The 19803-nt window shown below is 43.3% G+C and overlaps 1 protein-coding gene across 1 annotated transcript in view; it reads right to left on the bottom strand.

The window, feature by feature from the left end:
• Positions 1-19803, bottom strand: part of NEIL3 (nei like DNA glycosylase 3) — a 51449-nt gene that overhangs the window by 13352 nt on the left and 18294 nt on the right. The window contains exons 3-6 of the mRNA XM_040489874.1: positions 13801-13935; positions 13308-13521; positions 10513-10587; positions 8314-8480 (exon numbers count right to left, since the gene is read on the bottom strand). Of these exons, the coding sequence (XP_040345808.1) occupies positions 8314-8480; positions 10513-10587; positions 13308-13521; positions 13801-13935 (591 nt within the window). The remainder of the gene's footprint in view (positions 1-8313; positions 8481-10512; positions 10588-13307; positions 13522-13800; positions 13936-19803) is intronic.

Below are 19803 nucleotides of genomic sequence, written 5' to 3'. Positions count from 1 at the left end.
GCAAACCACAAGCGAAGGAAGCCGGGCAACGGCCGGAGGCTGGAAAAGGCAGTGGGTTCTCCTCTAGCGCCTCTGGAGGGAACACAGCCCTGCCCACACCTGTGGCCCCAGTGAAACTGCTGTTGAGCCTCTGGCATCCACAAGTGGGCGAGAATACATTTCAGTTGCTTTAAACTATCAGGTTTGTGGTAGTTTGTTATGGCAACCACAGGAAGCTAGTGCAAATAAAACGTATGATCACTTCCCCAGCCCCAACACACACACACACACACACACACACACACACACACACACACACACTCCTTTGCAACTGCCAGTCTGTCTCATCTCAGTAAACGCCATCACTGTGCACTCCACCCGTCAGGCCAAACACCCTCAAGAAGTCATTCCTAACACTTCTTACCCTCACATCCCACATCCAGTGCACCAGCAAATCGCGTAGGCTCCGCTCCAGGGGCAGACGTACCCTGAAGCCCAAGAAGCTTCCACAGCTCAGTGTGTTCTCCTCTAGGGACCGGAGTGGGGACCGGGAACAACGCAAGCAGGAACCCCAGCTGCCTGCCGGGGGCCGACAGCACCCTCGGCGGTGTCTGCCCCAGGGTTCTTGGTAGGCAAGGCCCGTGCCCCGCCAGCACTATCCCGCACCTGCCCGGTGCCAGGGACCACGTGCCCTGGTGGCGTCGGGAGTGCTGCACCGTCTCGACTTTCAGGAGAAGGACCTGAGACAGCCCGCCCATCCTTCGCTCAAGGGCCAGGGTGACCCAGGCTGCGAGGCCATTCACCACGCGCACCACCCTACCACCAGCCCAGGACCAGCCTGGAAGAGGTGAGACGTCAGAGGCAGCCGAGGGAGAGCCGAGGGCTGGCTGTCTCCTCCAAGGTCCTCGGGCCACCAGCATCAGCATCGTGTGGGAACTTGTCTGACACCCAGACTCTCAGGCCAGGTCCTCCCCGGGCCTTCGACTTCGGGGCCGAGGCCCAGCCATCTGTGCGGACAGCCCTCCACAAAACTGTGGTGCACACGGACGTTTTAGGAACCGTCGCTCCGAGGGCCTCCCCACAGACAGCAAGTAGCGCTTGAGCAAAACGGTACAGGGCAAGCGAGAGATGTGCCACCACTGATAGCCGATTGTGAAGCCAAAGCACGATCTGCTCGTCTATCGATAATGGAAAAATACGATGCTGTTGATGGTGAAACTACAAGGCAAGAAGTAGGCAAGGAGCCAAAACATGGAAGAAGGTAGTCACCCAGCCGCGGCAGGTAGCTGAGAGAGTCTTACTTGTCTGATGTCCGCGGTGTTTAAAAACTAAAATTTGTTGTCTATTTCTTATTCTAAATATTCACAGTAGGAGCAAACTTTGCATTCATACTTTTTAATATATTTTCTTTTCATAAAGAAGTCCCCTAAATTGTTTAAGTTTCAGTCCTTAACCCTACCTGAACTTCTAAATATAGCCTAAGGGGCGCCTGGGTGGCTCAGTCAGTTAAGCGTCTGACTTTGGCTCAGGTCGTAATCCCACAGGTCATGGGTTCGAGCCCCACATCAGGCTCTGTGCTGACAGCTCAGAGCCTGGAGCCTGCTTCGGATTCTGTGTCTCCCTCTCTCTGCCCCTCCCCCACTCGCACTGTCTCTCTCTCTCTCTCTCTCAAAATAAATACATAAAAATCAAACCATTAAAAAAAATAAAATAAAAAGAGCCTAAACTGAACCATTTTTTACCACCCCACCCCACCCCACCCCAGCCAAGCTGCCATCATTTACCACTGGCACTAGTGAGGGCACCCAGATGTCATTCCTTCACTCTGGTCACACCACAGTCCCTTTTCCACACAGGGGCCGCAAGATCCTCGTAAAACACAAGTCAGTTTACGTCATCCGTCTGCTCAAAACCTTCCAGTGGCTTCCCGGCTAACTCAAAGTCAGTGGACCCCACGCTGCCCACGGTGATCACTTGACATATGAATCGGTTACTTCTCTCCTGTTCCACACCTCCGATGGCATCCCAGCGTACTCAGAATAAAACCGCAACTTCTTCTCATGGCCGGGCGGGCCCTGCGATGTGGAGCAGCCCTGTGCCCACATTCACTCTGCTCCGCTCAGTCACGCCTGCCTTCTTTCTCTCCGTGACACCAGAGACTTCTTCATGCTTCTCCAGTCGCCTTCTCCTCCGCCCCTGATCTTTACAAGACATGAGACCTTCTCAAAAGTCTCCTCAGGGACTTCATCCACCCAACCTACTGAAAATGGGCTTCCCTGTCACCACGTGTCCCCTCACTGAGACTGATGCTTCTCCCGAGCACTGCGTGTCATTATCTGACATCTTACGCATACATGGACATAGAGCCTTTTCTTAAGAAGATCTCCTCCCACTGCAATATAGAGTTCCACAGATATGCCACAAAGAGAGGTTTAATGAACAAATTTTGTCCTACGTTATCTACTGAATTTGCTTTCTGGAAGATCACCATTTCTTGCTTGTCATCCGTCAAGCCCCACCTGCTCTAACGGCCTGGATGTCCCTCTCTAAATCACTTCCCAGGGCTCTTCCAAAGTGCTCCTTTTCTTCTTCTCATCAGCAAAGTGAAGGCAACCTCAAGGTTTTCTCCGGGACTTTCCCTGCTTCTCTTAGGACATACTGTCAGTGACTGCAAACACTAGCGGGTTCAACTATGATCTCAGGTTATCAGGTAATGGGGAGGGGCTGTGTTCTCAGAAACCAAAGACTTAAGATACAGGTGGAGGATGAGGGTGTCGCCAAGGAAATCTTTGCACTTCTCAATGGAAACTACGTACAAGTATGGGAAACAACTCATTTTGCTTTGTCGAAACAAAACAGACTATTTTTTCAAAGGTAGAAATGTACACGTTAATTAAAAAAGAAAGTGAGGCAAAATAAAGCACCATTTAAAGAAGGTTTGAATAAAAAGAACACCCAGGGGCGCCTGGGTGGCTCAGTCAGTTACACGTCTGACTTCAGCTCAGGTCGTGATCTCACAGCTTGTGGGTTTGAGTCCCAGGTCTGGTTCTGTGCTGACAGCTCAGAGCCTGAAGCCTGCTTCAGATTCTGTCTGTCTCTCTCTCTCTCTCTACCCCTCCCCTGCTCACACACCCTCTCTCTCTCTCTCTCTCTCTCTCGAAAAATAAACATTGAATAAAAAGAACATCCATGCTGCTGCCCAACTGCTATTTCAATGGAACCAACTGCTACTCCATTCTAATCGGGCCCCTTCCTCACGGGGCACTGGTACTTCCCGGGGTGACTCCAGTCTCACCGGGACCCTCCCTCATGGGGCACGGGGCCTTCCTGGGAGCCCTCCAGAACATGCTTCTTCTGCTGAAAGGAATTTACTATCATGAGTCTTGAGAGAACAGGCTTAAGCAGGAAGCACCTTAGATCTGCCTTTATTCTTTCCACCTGTTCTGTCTGTGGAGTGCCCGGCCAAGGGCGCCTCAGTGGGTTCCGGTTCCCGAGACTGGAGCTTTTACACCTTTTTTACTAATGCCATGAATTACACCAATGTTCGTTTTGGCTACAAGACCCACAGATTCCCATGCTAGTGCAAGATAATTTGAGCTGGGTTTCCTTCCTTGTACTCAGAAGAATCCCTTTTAAATTATGCTTTTAAACATGACAATTGTGTGATCAAACTCGCTTCCCGAAACAAGGCTGGCAACACTAATCCGTTAGAGATTTTCCTCATTCATGTCTCCTAAGTGCCTTGTGATTGCTCCGTTTCCCCTCAGACATCTCTGCCAGCTCAGACCCGCCTTAAGAAGTGGCTCGTAGGGGCGCCTGGGGGGCTCAGTCGGTTAAGTGTCCGACTTGGGCTCAGGTCATGATCTCGTGGTCGCTGAGTCCGAGCCCCTTGTCGGACTCTGTGCTGACGGCTCGGAGCCTGGAGCCTGCTTCGGATTCTGTGTCTCCCTCTCTCTCTGCCCTTCCCCCCTTACACTCTCTCTCAAAAATAAATAAACATTAGAAAAAAAAAAAAAGAACTGGCTTGTGAACATCAGTAACTTCTCATTAACTAGCAACCAATTCTCAATACTTTCCAAATTAGATGGTTTTCAGAGACCTGAACGTGTCTCCTGGTAGGAACAAACACCCCCCCCACCTCCCCCCCGGCAGCTCTTCACATGCATGTTCCTGCCTCGTGTCTTGGAGGAATCCCTTCCACAGAGCTCAAAGGTCACGTTCTTCACCTCTCCTTGCCCTCCCCAAAGTGGAAGAACGACTCCACTGCTATTGGTTCAAAAGTGCCCTCTGCAGCACTTCCATTCCAAACCCGGGGAGGGGGGGAGGCGGTTAATGATCTACTTACTCATTCACTCCCCACCTTGGGCTCTGACGGGCTAAATTTTAACTGTTTTTTTTATGTTTATTAATTTTGAGAAAGAGAGAAAGAGCATGCACACACGTGTGAGCAGGGAGGGGCAGAGACAGAGGGAAAGAGAGAATCCCAAGCAGACACAGAGCAGACCCTGACACAGGGCTTGCTCCCACGAACCGGGAAATCGTGACATTGAGCCCAAACCAAGAGTCGGACGCTGACCGACCGAGCCACCCAAGCGCCCCTAAACTTTGTCTATGTATTTGCAGTACCTGAATTATAACAGACACTAATTAAGACAGTAGTAACAAATTTTCAAACATTTATAAAACAAAGACTAGCACCGAAAAGGAAAAGACAGCAGTTTCCTCATAAGGAAAAAACACTCACCTGTATATATTACGCTAGCTCGTATACAAAGAGCCAACAATAAATGGTGTAAGTATTCAGTGTGGCGTAATCCATAAACACTAAAATTGGGGGAGGGCTTCATGAAGGAGTTAAATAAACTTTGTGTGATTCAAAGAATAAAAGGGATCAATGCTGTTGGGCTTTTATGTTTCTTCAACTAAATTTGAGATGACTTTAACTTAGGATGAGAAAATGGAATCAACATTAAAAATGTTCAAAAACTCATCCAGAAAATGAACAGAATACACTTCGGTATAGAAATCTCTAAGAATAGGACAAATGCTACTAGTTTTCAAATGTCTTATTATACACACATTTGTTTGTCAATATACAGTTGCTCTTCCAAATGATGTCTTAGCTGAATGCCAATGCGTAAGTCAGAAGTAGCTTAGGAGAGAGGACGGATTGCAGGGCTCAGAATATTTGCAGCAGAGCAAGGCCTCCCCTAGCTCATAGATGCCCCTACGTCTGTTGCAGGGAACCCTTCAGTCTTTAAAACCTAGTTTCCAACAACTTTTGGAATCAACATTTACATGATAATCAACATATTTCTTTGATCATGTGGAAGAATACTTTTTTTTTTAAACCCCCAAAACTATCAATTCACAGAAAACAAATATAGAACATCGATCATCTATTCAGGAGACAAACATTTATCCAATGTCCTTCTGCCAGATACCGCGTCCTACACATTTGGTCGGATAAGAGTACACCTATAACACTAAAACTAAGAAAGCCATAAATCTGCACAATAAATATATTATCTAAATATACCTCAGATCTTGGTGTCAGTACGGTGGGGTGAAGAAGCCGAGAGGAAGAAGCTGTGAGTGGTTGGGGAGCTTAGAACAAGAGAAGGGGGGGATGAAAAGGAAACCACAGGGGCAGGGAGGGCGGGGAGACTGCCGCAGACACACAGGGGAAGGTGCAGATGGGGGCCTCCCCCAAAGATCGCCTCCGGCCCATCACCTCCAGCCCGTGGGCCTAAGCCTGCCATTGGGCAAGATGGCGCCTCCCTCCCCAGGGTCCACAGCTGCTTCCTTCCCTGCTTGGGCACTTATTCCTCAGCACATCACTGTGTCTTCCTGGCTCACTCTTTTGCTCCTACTCTGGATATTCCCTGAAGCTCAGACCTTGGTTCCTGCCTCTCTACATTCCCTGTGAACTGATTTCTTTTGAGTATTTCACTTAGTAAGGGCACCTGGGTGGCTCAGCCAGTTGAGCGTTGGACTCCTTCCTGGTTTGGGCTCAGGTCATGATCCAGGGTCATGGGATCCAGCCCCGCGTCAGGCTCCTCACTGAGGATGGAACCTGCTTAAGATTCTCTCTCTCCCTCTGTGCCTCTCCCCTGCTGGTGCTCCCTCTCCCTCTCTCCAACATGAATAAATAAATAAACAAAACGAAGACTTGCCCGTAATAACCATCAAGCCATGACCTGCCAACTGTGACAGGGCCCATAACACATCTCTTCAGACAGTCCACTGTTGCTTTACATGGACAAAATTCATCTTTTCTACTCTGTCCCAACTCTCTCAGACCCTCTGAGTGAACATTTCTATTATTTGGTCTGAAACTTCTTACATCACCTTACATAGCAAACCTGTCAAAATTCTCGCTGACTTTTAAGATGTTTAACCAAAGTCCCGCTCCTCTTCTCCGTTCCCAGGGTCCTGGCCTCAGGCCCGGCAACCGTCACTGCACCAGCTTCTTGGCCTCCCCACCCCAATGAAGAGTCCTTAATCTCCTGAGTTAGGCAATACATCAACCATTCCCAGAACAGCTAATAATTCCTAGTCTTTGATCCCATTCTGCCTGTAAAACTGGCTTTTATGATCCACCAACCCAGAGCCTCCTGTGGCTTGGCCAGTGTAACCGTCATCCCTCGACCATGTCGTGATTATTCATTAACGGTCAGGGTCTCTCTGCTCCACCTTCCCAATGGTGTTTGTTTTCTCAGTTCACCAAAGTGCCAACTGTCTTTTAAAAGTAAACTTCAGGGGCGCCTGGCGGGCTCAGTCGGTTAAGCATCAGACTTCGGCTCAGGTCATGATCTCGCGGTTCGTGAGTTCAAGTCCTGCGTCGGGCTCTGTGCTGACGGCTCAGAGCCTGGAGCCTGCGTCAGATTCTGTGTCTCCCTCTCTTTCTCTCTGCCCCTTCCTTGCTCATGCTCTGTCTCTCGCTCAAAAATAAAACATTAAAAAAAAAAGGAAAAGCAAACTTCACACTTTTTCTATGACATCTTTCCAGCTTTGTGTGTACATATAAACACTTAACATCCCTGAACTCTTACAGCACTTCATGTGCTTTGTGTCTGTACTGGTTATTTTGGCTTATGATCACATACACTCCTTCATATTATTACTTTTTAAATGTTTATTTATTTTGAGAGACGGAGAGAGAAAGTGTGAGCAGAAGAAGAGCAGAGACAGAGGGAGAGAAAGAAAATCCCAAGCAGGCTCATGCTCGGCGCGGAGCTCGACGTGGGGCTCGACGCCACAGACTGTGAGATCATGACCTGAGCTGAAATCAAGAGCGAGACACCTGGGTCAGCCACCCAGGCGCCCAACACTCCTTTATATTATTGATATTTGTCCCAGGCTTTCCCAAAGGGACCTAAAGCCTTTTACCAGGGTAACTGAGCACTGGGGAAGAGGAAGTAATCAGACCTTTTGGGGACCACTGGACACTGGCTCCAAACAGAGGCTAATTCAAAGAGACTCAAAACAGCACTGCGCTCCACTGACAAAGTAGGGGCTTAGAGAGGTCAGGTGATCAATGGAGTCGTCGCTCAGACCCATCTCAGTGGGTCCCTGAACCTATCCTGTGGTTATTTCCCTAGTTCTGGAAGGTGTAATTGGAATAGACATGCTCAGCAGCTGGAAGAGTCACCGCATTCTTGTTTAGCAAGCAGCCAATTATTTAACGAATAAGACAAGAATTTTGTAAAGAGATGTGGCTTAGGTTTTTTAATATTATTTCTAACTAAAGCAAAAACCTTTGAAGAGAGTTGCATTTGTCCAATTATTGACCTATCTACACCTCCTGGTAATCATTTTACAAACAAGATAAAAACCAAACGCTGGATATTAACATCTGAACTGCATTTGTTCTACTGAATCCAGAAGTGGTCCATTTATCGTCTTCAGCTTATCCTGATTTTTGTTGTGGTTGTTGTTTTAATTTGACAGAGAGAGAGAGAGAGAGAGAGAGAGTGCGCGAGAGCGAGCGTGAGCGGGGGATGGGAGAGAGAGAGAGGGAGAGAGAGAGAAAGAGAAAGAGAGAGAAAAGGGGAAAGAGAAAGAGACTGAGAATCTTAAGCAGGCTCCATACTCAGGGCGGAGTCCGATGAGGGGCTCGATCCCACGACCCTGGAATCATTACCTGAGCTGAAATCAAGAGTCGGGCGCTCAACTGACTGAGACACTCAGGAGCCCTATCCTAGTGTTTTGATAATGTTATTTACCATTTCCTTCCAAGGGTTCAAATGTCTTTGAATTATGTTCTTACTAATAGCTTTTGAGTTAGCCAATTAGGGCAAATGGTATATACGTTTACATTAGGTAACTCACCATATGTCAACATGTTGAGGATTTTCTTTTTGACAGCGAGGACAGAAATATGTCATCCTGTTATTCTCTCCTAAGCGACACACAGTTATTTTGCAACAGCAATGACAACAGTTAGGACGCTTGTAAACCTTACAGTGTTTAGAGATAACAGATCCAGTTTTCCGGCACTAAAAACAAACAAACAAAAAACCAAACATTATAATATTTCTATAAGACAGTGTTGCTAAGGAGCCAAAGATACATTCTTGAAAGTCATTTCTGAAAATAATTTGGTTAAAATTTACATGCTTGTACATATGTCCATATAATCTTTTCTTTTCATCTGAGAAAAAGGTATTGACAAGACTCAGCAATATTTGTCAAACAACATTTGTGTGAAATAATTAAGTCATTATTTTACAACTTATTAGTATTCAAAATTATCCTTTGCATAGCATTATCTTTTTATCTAAATGGGATATAAAAGTTCTACAATGTAAAATGTCTCTCATGCTTTTAAGGTTTTTTTTTTTAATTAAACATAATTATGTGGTTATGAGAAAAAGACTAGATTAGCTTGAAATCTGATTTATTTTTAGAACACTAAAGCTGCTCACTTTCTTTCAACAGACAAAAACAAAACATTATTTCTAGGGCCAAAAACTTGAGATCATCTTCTTTGTTGATCTGACAACACTTTTTCACTTTTCATCTTACAAATTCACTAAAAAAGAAAATAAAAATTCAAATGCCTTCCTAGCCAAGAACATGTTCCATTTGGTATACATTCTAACTCAAAAGATATTTTGATATTCCCTGTCACAGTTTTATTCTACTCACATATATATACTTAAAGCTCCTAAAAAGAGGATGTTTTGGGTTTACATCAGCACTGTGAAAATCTCAAGACCCAGAAATATGACTCACCATATTTAAGATGAAAATTACACAAACAACCTCTATCGATTTAAACGAAGTATTAAAATACCCAACTTAACAGGGGCAGAAAATGGATAGTTCTCTATAATCACCTTCCCTGGAAGAATAAGTAAGCATACAGAATATTAAAATAGTTATGGGGTGGGGCTCCTGGGTGGCTCAGTCAGTTAAGCGCCCGACTTCAGCTCAGGCCATGATCTCGTGGTTTTTGAGTTCAAGCCCCGCGTTGGGCTCTGTGCTGATATTTCAGAGTCTGGAGCTTGCTTCAGATTCTGTGTCTCCTTCTCTCTCTGCCTCTCCTCTGCTCCCACTCTATGTCTCTCAAAAATAAACATTTAAAAAAACTAAAAAAAAAAAAGTTATGGGGTGCCTGGGTGGCTCAGTAGGTTAAGCGTCCAACTCTTGATTTTGGCTAAGGTTACGATCTCGTGGTTCATGAGATCGAGCCCTACATCAGGGTCTACACTGACAGTGCAGAGCTTGCTTGGGATTCTCTCTTTCCCTCTCCCTTTGCTCATTCCCCACTCACCTCTGTCTCTGTCTCTCTCTCTCTCAAGAAGTAAAATAGTCATAATACTCAAGGCACACACGTAAAGCAGGAGGTTCAGTAACACTCCAGGCCAATTAATGAAGACTCCTATCATAGCTGCCTTTCTGAACAGAGTGAAAATAAAAATTTTGAATACAGAAAATGGACAGTGGAGAAAAAATGACACATTCATGATACCTTGTTTAAAAGATAAAATTTGTTTTTTGAACACTATACGCACATGTATACGCATATTTACAACTTCAAAATTTACACGTTAGCAAGTACTTATTTCATTCTCAAAATAGTCTTTCTGATAGATGGAGAAAATTTATTATCCCATTTTACAGATGAGGAAACTAAACCTAAATTACCTACATGTTGTAAAACACACAGACAGCAAGTGGCAAAATCTGACTGAACGGAGGACTATTTATTCCAAAGAATTGAGTTCTCTCTCTAGAGTTCTTACATTTTACTTTTATATACCCCAAAACAGAATGAGACTGTAAGTAAAATGCTAACATGGCTGTTTCCCCACCTTAGTCTACATTTAAAATAATTACCGTGAGACAAGTTTGGACTGAGCCGTGACATAAAATTTCCAGATGTTCATTATGCCCACACATCACTCTCCCTTATTGTACCTCTACACACTGGCCACTAGATGGCTACATACAGCCAAAACATTTTTGGTGCAACGAAAAGGGAAGTGGTTGACATTTCACAAGTAGAAAAAGTTTTGCTCTTACCCTATAAAAAAGAACACTGAAGTCACGTATCATTTTCACCAGGTGATGGGTCTGTTCATCTGTTAACTGACAAGCCTTCAAATAGAAAAACAAGTGAGGACAGTTTCATAATTTGCTCATTACTCTACAAAAATAATACCAGTTGCCAGTTCTAAGAGAACTCTCAACAGATTTCAAATACATGCATACTTTCCAGAACTCTATTTCTCGCACATTTATTTAGTGTCAGTAACGATGGTTTTATTTTTACGTGATAGGACTACGGATTAAAAACTGCCACTCTTATTTACAAATTTTATATCTAAATTCAAGTATTTATTGAATATCTCTTCTGTTTCAGACATCTTCAAAGTCCCAGCATTGTTTATCAGCCACCTGGAAGAGTCCTGCTGGATTTGCAAAAAGAAAACAAGAAAGAAAAGAAAGAAAAGAAAGAAAGAAAGAAAGAGAGAGAGAAAGAAAGAAAGGAAGGAAGGAAGGAAGGAAGGAAGGAAGGAAGGAAGGAAGGAAGGAAAGAAAGAAAGAAAGAAAGAAAGAAAAAGAAAGAAAGAAAGGAAAGAAAGAAAGGAAAGAAAGAAAGAAAGAAAAAGAAAGAAAGAAAGAGAGAAAGAGAGAAAGAGAGAAAGAGAGAAAGAGAGAAAGAGAGAAAGAAAGAAAGAAAGAAAGAAAGAAAGAAAGAAAGAAAGAAAGAAAACAAAAGGAAAAAGAAGGAAGGGGAAGGAAGGGGAAGGGAGGGAAAAATCAGCACAGGAATAGATGACCATCAAGGACACTATTCGGCCTAAAAAAGATATGAATTTACATACATGCATTAATATCAGAGCACTTATTAACACATGGAAGAACTCAGAAATAGACCTTCCTGAAGAAATTTTTGTGACACAGCCTGGCGTAAATCTGTTATCCTTGTAGAATTATTCCCCATGTGCATTTGGTTTCAATGGTGAGGCCAGGAAAAATTCTGATGACTTATCCTTGTTTATGTACGTGAATGTATACATACATCTATATACAAGAGAAACTCATTTATCAGTGACCATAAAACCTAAAATCATCTAATCGACATAAACAGTATGAAAGTATTCTGTATATTTTTCATTTATTTAAAGCTTAAAACACATACGCTTCTACAACACACTTGTCTCTTCCCATATCTTATATAACAGATTCACTCATACGTTGCAATGTTAAACTGTACTTTTTTCAATAACCGTGCATGTGCTCTTAAGGGGCGAAGAGCTAAACTTGAGAACTGCCGTTAATTTTTAAACTCCCAGACATTAGGGGCAGATGATCCTTTACTAGATGAATGGCTGGCTGGATATACAAGTAAGAAGTGAATTCTTAGATTATTAGAGATAATAACAATACTCCGGGTTCTTTTTTTCAAAAACGTTTTCCATAGAGGTCTGGGTAATTTTAAAAAGCTCATTCTTATTAAAAATCTGTTTTATTAATTGCTCCCATGTTACAGAAATTTAAGTAACCTGTTCCAAGAGTCAAAAAGCAGAATCTAATCTAGAAAAGTCATTAACTGGTTTCTTTTAAGACTTATTTCTTACTGGACTCGATTTAATAAAAACTACGAAATAATTACACAAAAATCAAAAGGTACCTTTGGATTCGTAGAAGATGATTTAGTTTAAAGAGACTAGTTGGATATAGGTAAAAGCCCTCAGGTAGATTTCTTCCCTAGAAACTAAAATATACATAGCCTTCTACCTGGGTCTGAGTTGTAAGCTCTCTGACCTTCTTACAACTTTGCCCTATAAATCACCATTCTCTTTCCTACAGATTTAACCTGCCCTTCTTTACCATTTTTTTTCTCATTTAAGTAAGTCTGTGTCTCTTCTGTTGAAGAACAAGGAAAAAACAACCAAACCCGGTCCTTGTCCTGAAAACGCGCCCCTCCCCAGAAATCTGTATTTTCCCTTCATTCCAGTCTAAGCTAGTTAACAAATGCTCCAAATTTTGTTTCCATCCCCCCACTAACCTCTTTCTCCTCAACCTCTTCCTTGCTTATCCCACCAACAAAGCATTTGCTAACGTCAGAACAGCTACACGCAGGAATACGTGTGTGGAGTGTGAATTTAATAGGCTGGGTTCAAAAAGCAAGCTGTGAGCTTACTTCGTTCATACTCCCCAACAGGTATTCCTTTGATGCCTTCCATGTGCTAGACGCTGCATTCTAGGTGCTTGGCTACCTCAATGCGCAAAATGGACACCTTCCTCCTAAGAGACTGCATGGCCGCAGGGGGCGGGGGCAGATTTTAAGTAGTTAAGTATAACAAGTGAAAGTTAGGTTGATCAAAAAGTGATCCGTGGCATGGGGATAATAAAAACCAAGGCAAGTTAGGGACGATGGGGGACATGAGGTGGGGACAAAGGGATGCACAGGGCAATTTTAAACAGAGTGGTCGGGGGACACCTGGGTGGCTCAGTCGCACAAGAGTCCAACTCTTCATCTCGGCTCAGGTCACACATGATCTCACGGCTGTGGGTTGAAGCCCTGCGTCTGGCTCGTCGCTGACCGCTAGCATGCTTGGGATTCTCTGTCTCCCTTCCTGTCTGTCCCTTCCTCACCCACTCTCTCTCAAAATAAATAAATAAACTTAAAAACAATAGAGTGGTCTGTGTTGGCCTCATTAAGAAGCTGACGACAACAAACACCCTCAAAGTCTCTGTTTGGGGAGAATGTTTTACTGCAACACAGACTCAAGTGTCACACATTGGTCCCTTAACAGTATTTAAAAATACAGAAATCATTTAAAAAAAAAAATACTTATATCACCTACTTTGACAGCTGGGTTGAGGCCACTGTCAAAGAGAGCTTCATTTTTGATGATGTTCCCCACCCCAGGCAATACTTTCTGGTCCATTAACACGTCACACAACATCCGTCCTTTTTGCTTTTTAACTTCACTCTCTGCTCTTGAGAAACTAAATTTAGGCGAACATACATCTAATTCTTCCATCATTCTTATTCTCTGTTGGCTTTCTGTAGAGTTTCTGTAGAAAGGAAATATAAAAGACATTCATCGTAAGTCTTCACACAGTGTCATTTAAAATGATCTCGGATACACACACCTTCCGTTAATCAGGGCAGAAGAGTTCTAGAGCCCAACAATAAAGACCCTAACAAGCTAGATTATCCGATGCCTCTTCCAAAATGAGTGTTTATCAGTTATAAACCATTTTTAAAACATCTACCTGTCTCCACATTTCAAACCGCAGCTCTAACTCTAGACTTTTCCAGCTGAAGTACTTTCATTTTCTTCTCCTTTTTACCTGAATTCTACCGATGAGTCAAAGAAACAAATGAGATCTTCAGTGAGCTGGACTTCAAGAACAGGAGAAACTCCATTTTTATTTTTATACTCCAGTGGATTAATCATGATGGAGCCTTTCATTCCAAAATGAATCCTGAAACAACATCAGACCCATTTTTGAGTGGCAGAAAGTATACTGTATATCTAGTTTTTGTTCCTTCGTTTCACTTTTTGGATTATAAGAAAACAAATGATAGTCAAGACAGGCGCTTTCAGAGGGCAAACGATGTAGTTCATATTATATATTCTTCTGTTATGGCATTGTATCCTTATAAAACTAAGTGTGACAATCAGTTTTTCAAACCACAAATAAAATAAATTCCTAGGAAAATAATAGGGCCCCACAATAAGCTCAGGAACACATACCCTGTTCTTCTTTTCTTGTCAGATGAAGTACTTTTATTCACAGAACAATCTAGCGTCTCCACTTTCTCTCAGATTCAAAGGCTTTGGATGAGATGAGGCTAGATTTAAATTGCCTCTAGTTGTTTCTGTTTTGTTTGTTTTTTATATAAATTCTATAAAGCCACTAACGTTCAAATTCTGTATTTCTAGCCACAATGGATGGCAAGTGTTTACCGACTCCAAAATGGTATCTACGGTTTAAGACCCTGTTTTGTTCCCCCTTGCTCCGGGATGCACAATGAAGCAATTTTTTTTTTAAATTTTAAAAATTTTTTAACGTAAGCAAAATCTTACGTTATCAAAAGAGAACAAGTCAAAATGCTATTGTCTTCAGTTCTTTTAGTTTTCTTTTACTTTTATACGTATTGGGAAGAGGGGATTTATAAGTATTTACGGTTAGCTTGAAAGCCACAATGCAGTGATGAAAAACTTGGAACCTTTCAGTGTTTATAGGATTGATTAGCATGTCCAGTAAAAACACGCATGCACGCACACGTGAAAGAAAGCAAGAGAAAAAGTGGTTTTGTGAGGCCTCTGACGATGGAGATCGCAAATGATTCTCGAGATGAAATACTGTGTTCCGCCTTTCCGATCCTTCTCCTTACAGCTTTGTTGAGTTAATAAATATGGCTCTTTTGACAGCAAATGTTACCGCACGGTGCTTCTAATTCCGAGGCACCATGTTACCGTATTGTACAAGGTTAACCAGTCTAACTTTAAAAATGTGGGTTTTAAACTCTGTGTGCCCTACTATCAATCACAAATGCATTTTACATGCCCCATAGTTCCTGACAGGAAAAATGTGTGCCTGTAAGTACTCCATAATTTAGCTTCTGGAGGTTCAACCCCAGCGGAAGGTATACAGCTGTCATGCCCAGAAGCCATCACATCTAAAATCTTTTTAGTTGCATGGCTCATAAAGTGGATTCTAAATCACCTTCTGTAATGAAACTGCATCCACATAAAATATCTCAAAGGTTAAGACCCAAACGAATTGCGGCAGTAGCCCCAATAAGAGCCCTGAATCAAATTAAGTAGGCTTCTTTTTTTTTTTTTTTTTGTGGTCTTATACATCTATTCAATTTAGAAGAAAATGTGCGTACAGAAGTGTATTTAGTTCATTTTTATTTCTTTTAATTGAACCCCAGAACGTTGTCACTACTGAGTCCCAACGTACCACATTTTGTGTTAAGTACCCTTGACACTAAACTAAGAAAAACATACCAGCATCGTGAAAATTTCTGAGGCACGCTAAGCATCTGTACTGTTTTTAAAATTGCCATACTGATCTTTTATAGACCAGGACATAGGCTCATTATCACATTTACATTCAAGAGTTAGGTATGTTTTTTAAGACTCATTATCATCAACCCGTTAGGAAAATTTTATTAGATCTTTGTTTCTATCTCCGGATCCTGTCAAGCTCCTTCCACCCCCAGTCAGACGGGTTACCCAAGATCATTTACTCTGCGTAGTATGACTGCCTGCCAACAGGGGGCCTTAGGCCCAACTTTGAGTTCACCTCTTGTCCCTCCCTCAAGATCTCATGCCTTGACATAGCTGATGCAGAAATGCACAACTGAGTCAAGCTGGGTCCATGAGTATCCAGTCTCTGGATTCATCAGCATTCTCCTGACGAATTTATGCATTCGGGATGCAGACAGATCAGTTTCTTGTGAGTACTAGGAGATCTAATGTGGGAACGGTCTCCGGGAATATTACCCAACATGGGCAGCAGAGAAGCCGAGAGAGGCCTGTCTGCAGAAAGGGAGATTGCAGCAGATGACAGTGAGAGACCGAATCAAAAGCTGCAGAGTCCTCAGAGCATTTCGTCTTTGCTTCCAGTTCTCCCTGAAACCCGACTGTCCTATCTTCAGGTACGATACTCCGTATTCTTATAATAAACAATCACTGAACTCAGTGGAGTTTGGCTTCTGTCACCTGCAGCCAAAGTTCTGATATAAAAGAATTAGGTCCAAACTAAAAAGTGAAGTGATACTGGGAAAATTCCTCTAGTTAGAAATAACCTCCTAACACAGACCAGTAAGTAATACCTGATCCTGTTTTCAACAGCAGCCACATCCCATCAGAAAGATCGGAACATCCTTACACAAACATAAACAGCATCAGCGACGGTGTCAGAGGTTCACCTCGGTGACAACTGTACATTGCTAACAAGACAATTGCTCATGAAAATTAGCAAGTAGTCAGAAGTGACCTAAGGATAATAACAGGTGTAAAATAGTTGAATACAATTATTGTAAAGGTTATGGTACGGATTTAAAGAAAGAAGTTATAAAACAATCTGGACTTAACGATGCGAAAGCAGCAGCAGGGAGTTCTGCATCTGCTGAGGCTATGGAAGCTGAAAGCACATAGAGCTCGTCTCCCGATACAGAGAGAAAACTGTTATTATTGACAAAATGCTAAGTTCTCTTGAGCCCGTCAGAGACATGGGGCTGCCAGGTAAGCCAAATTCCGAAGAGTCCCGAGTCCCTCCATGTGGACACACAGACACACAAATTACTTAACTGTAGAAATGGGTAAGAAGGAAACTGCTGAATCTAAGAACCTCTAACTCCTGAGTGTGGCTGCTGGAACAGCTGAGAATTCCTGGAGTCCCAGCTACGGAGAGCACGGGCTCGTGTGTGAGGGCTGGCGTGTGAGCTCTGTCGCACGGCGTGCAGCAGTGGGGCGGGAGAAAGGGGAGTCCTGGGAGGGGACTGAAGGAGGCCCCCCGGTGGCACGGCACCTGTCTGTAGCCGAGGGAGAGGTACAAACAAAAAGCCCGGGGTCCTCAGGGGTAACGGGAGCCCCCCGCACCCACAGGAAGTCCGCTCCTTGGAGCTAAAACAGGCAGGCTGCCACCGGGGAGGGCAGGAAACTCTTGGCCAGCGGGCTCAGGCCAAACGCACCGTGCCTGAGGACAAGCAGAGCAAAAGCCGTCAGTCTTTAGGGGCGAGACTGGGAATCAGCTTCGTCAAGGATTCCTGCAGGGATACGACGAGACATCTGTTCCACTTAGAAGAAAGAAAGGCCCTTTGACTAGAGACCACCCCCACATGGAAGTAAGAATGTGGCTGCCTTGGGGAAAGAGAGGGTCAGCAGCTCTGGGCAAAGTGCAACCCTGAGGTCCAAATGCACAGTGGCCTAGAAGAACCACTTTCCCCATCACGCACCTCTCACTGGACGACAGGCAACAGCAGTGGTGGGGGTGGGGGTGGGGAGGAGAAGCGTGTGGAGGAATCCCCGGACACAAATATGCAGGGTCTGTAAAAGCTGAGAGCAGGCCAAAAACACAGAGAACCAGCCGCAGCCACACCAGGCCATGCTCGAGGCATAAGGTTTGAGCAGCAGCTCAAGTTTTCGATGTCACTGTCCCCAAAGCCAATGACAACACAACAGGATCCAAACCAAGCTCAACTCCTCAATCTCCCACATGACCTGATGGAAGAGGCCTGACTATTTTTGAGCTCAAATATTATTTACCCGTCTCTACTGTTGCTCTCAACAGGGTTATCTGGGATCCAAAAAAATTATGGCACATAAAAATAGGAGATAAAGAACAAAAAACAAGAAAGAAAAACAAAGGGACTCAATGTCAAGAGATAAAGCAGTCAACAGAAACAGATCCAAAGATGTGCCAGATGTTGAATTATGAAGCAGGTATATTTAAATCATTTTAACAATTAAAATTACAGTTATCAGTTGAGAATAGCAGGCCAGGTCAATCTGTTATGATAAGGTCCCTAACCTTACACAATTTTTTTAAAATTTTTTTATGTTTATTTTTGAAAGAGAGAGAGAGAGAGAGAGAGAGACAGAGCATGAGTGTGGGAGGGGTAAGAGCTCTGAGATGTCAGCACAGAGCCCAACGCAGGGCTCGAACTCATGAACCACGAGCGAGATCATGACCTGAGCTGAAGTCGGACGCTCAACCGACTGAGCCACCCAGGTGCCCCCCATTCCACAGCTATTATGGTGCTGCGCATGGGTTTTATATTAACACGTCTCTGGGCTTTTATAACCTCACACAGAGGTTTGGATAAATACTACACAATCAGAGCCGAGGCAGGCCACGCACGGGCCGTTCTCTACTGTATGACCAGGTGCAGACGCCTGTGCTTTCTGCTCATGATAGATTTCCATACGCTTTCAAAAGGGATATAAAAAAGCACCAGTAGGGGCATCGAGGTGGCTCGGTCGGTTGAGCGACTTTGGCTCAGGTCACGATCTCACAGTCTGTGCGTTCGAGCACCGCGTCAGGCTCTGTGCTGACAGCTCAGAGCCTGGAGCCTGCTTCAGATTCTGTGTCTCCCTCCCCTGCTCGTGCTCCATCTCTTTCTCTCTCAAAAATAAACATTAAAATATTTTTTAAAAAATGAGTAAATGTTGAAAAATTAAAAAAAAAAAAAAAAAGCCCCAGTAACCAAGATCCAGCAAATCCACATCTAGGAATTTATCCTAAGGAAACATCACAATGGTAAAAGATACATGCTCAAGGATGTTCACTACAGAGGTATTTATTAGAGCGAAAAATGGGGTGAAATGCTAATCAGCAGTGAGATATACATAATCTAGTGGAATACTATGCAAAATAATAAGGCACACGTATATTTTGACACCAACATGCATACTGTGTAAAACAAAAGCCTCACATAATTAAAATTCCCATTTATATAAAGACCGTAATACATAAATATCATATGATCCGTGCACATGTGATATAAACTGTGTATGAATATATGGTATATATACAATTTGCATTTTATCTATGATGTGTACAAACATTGTTAAGAGTGCCCTTTTTTGGTGATTGTAATTATGGGTGGTATTTACTTTTGCCGTTAGGCTTTTTGGAACTCTCTTAATGTTTTATAATTGATTTATGCATTACTTTTAAAATAAGGAAAAAAGTTGCAATAAGATGGCGTGTATTATTAAGTAAAACAGGAAAAGGCAGGCAGGACTGGTAATCACGCAGGCCATCAGGTGCAGGGGGAAAAGGGAGCGAAAGAGGTGAAGATTTCCAGATTTTCTCCAGTTACGCCTGACAGGACCATCACGACCGAAATAGAAAATAAAAATGTCAACAATTTATCATCTCACGAACTAAAGACGTTTAATTTTCTGCCCACAGATTACTTCTAATGGTGAGTGCTCTTATTTTCTCTTCCGTTCTCTCCTCCTTCCTTCCTTCTTTCTTTCCTTCGTTTAAGTCGGAGGTACAACTGACAGAGAGCATTATATTAGTTCCACCTGTACAACAGAATGACTCAGTGTTTGTATACATTGCAAAACGATCAGTGAGTCTAGTTAACATAGGTCACCAAATACAGTTAAGAAAATGTTTTTCCTGTGACGAGAACTTTTAAGATCTACTCTCTTAGCAACTTTCAAACATGCAATACAGTGTTATTAAACGCTGTAGTCCCCATGCTGTATGTTATATCACAGGATGTATTTAGAGAAAATACACGGTAAACTGCAAGTCTGTACCTTTGGATAGTGGTCAGTTTTCTTAACTTGCAGGTAACAGAAACCCAATTGAAACAGG

Source organism: Herpailurus yagouaroundi, unplaced genomic scaffold (genome assembly GCF_014898765.1).
Source record: "Herpailurus yagouaroundi ecotype Mexico unplaced genomic scaffold, PumYag 181, whole genome shotgun sequence".
Classification (NCBI taxonomy): Eukaryota; Metazoa; Chordata; class Mammalia; order Carnivora; family Felidae; genus Herpailurus; species Herpailurus yagouaroundi.
The sequence above is the reverse complement of the archived record's forward strand: the minus strand, read 5'-3'. Positions and strand labels throughout refer to the sequence as shown.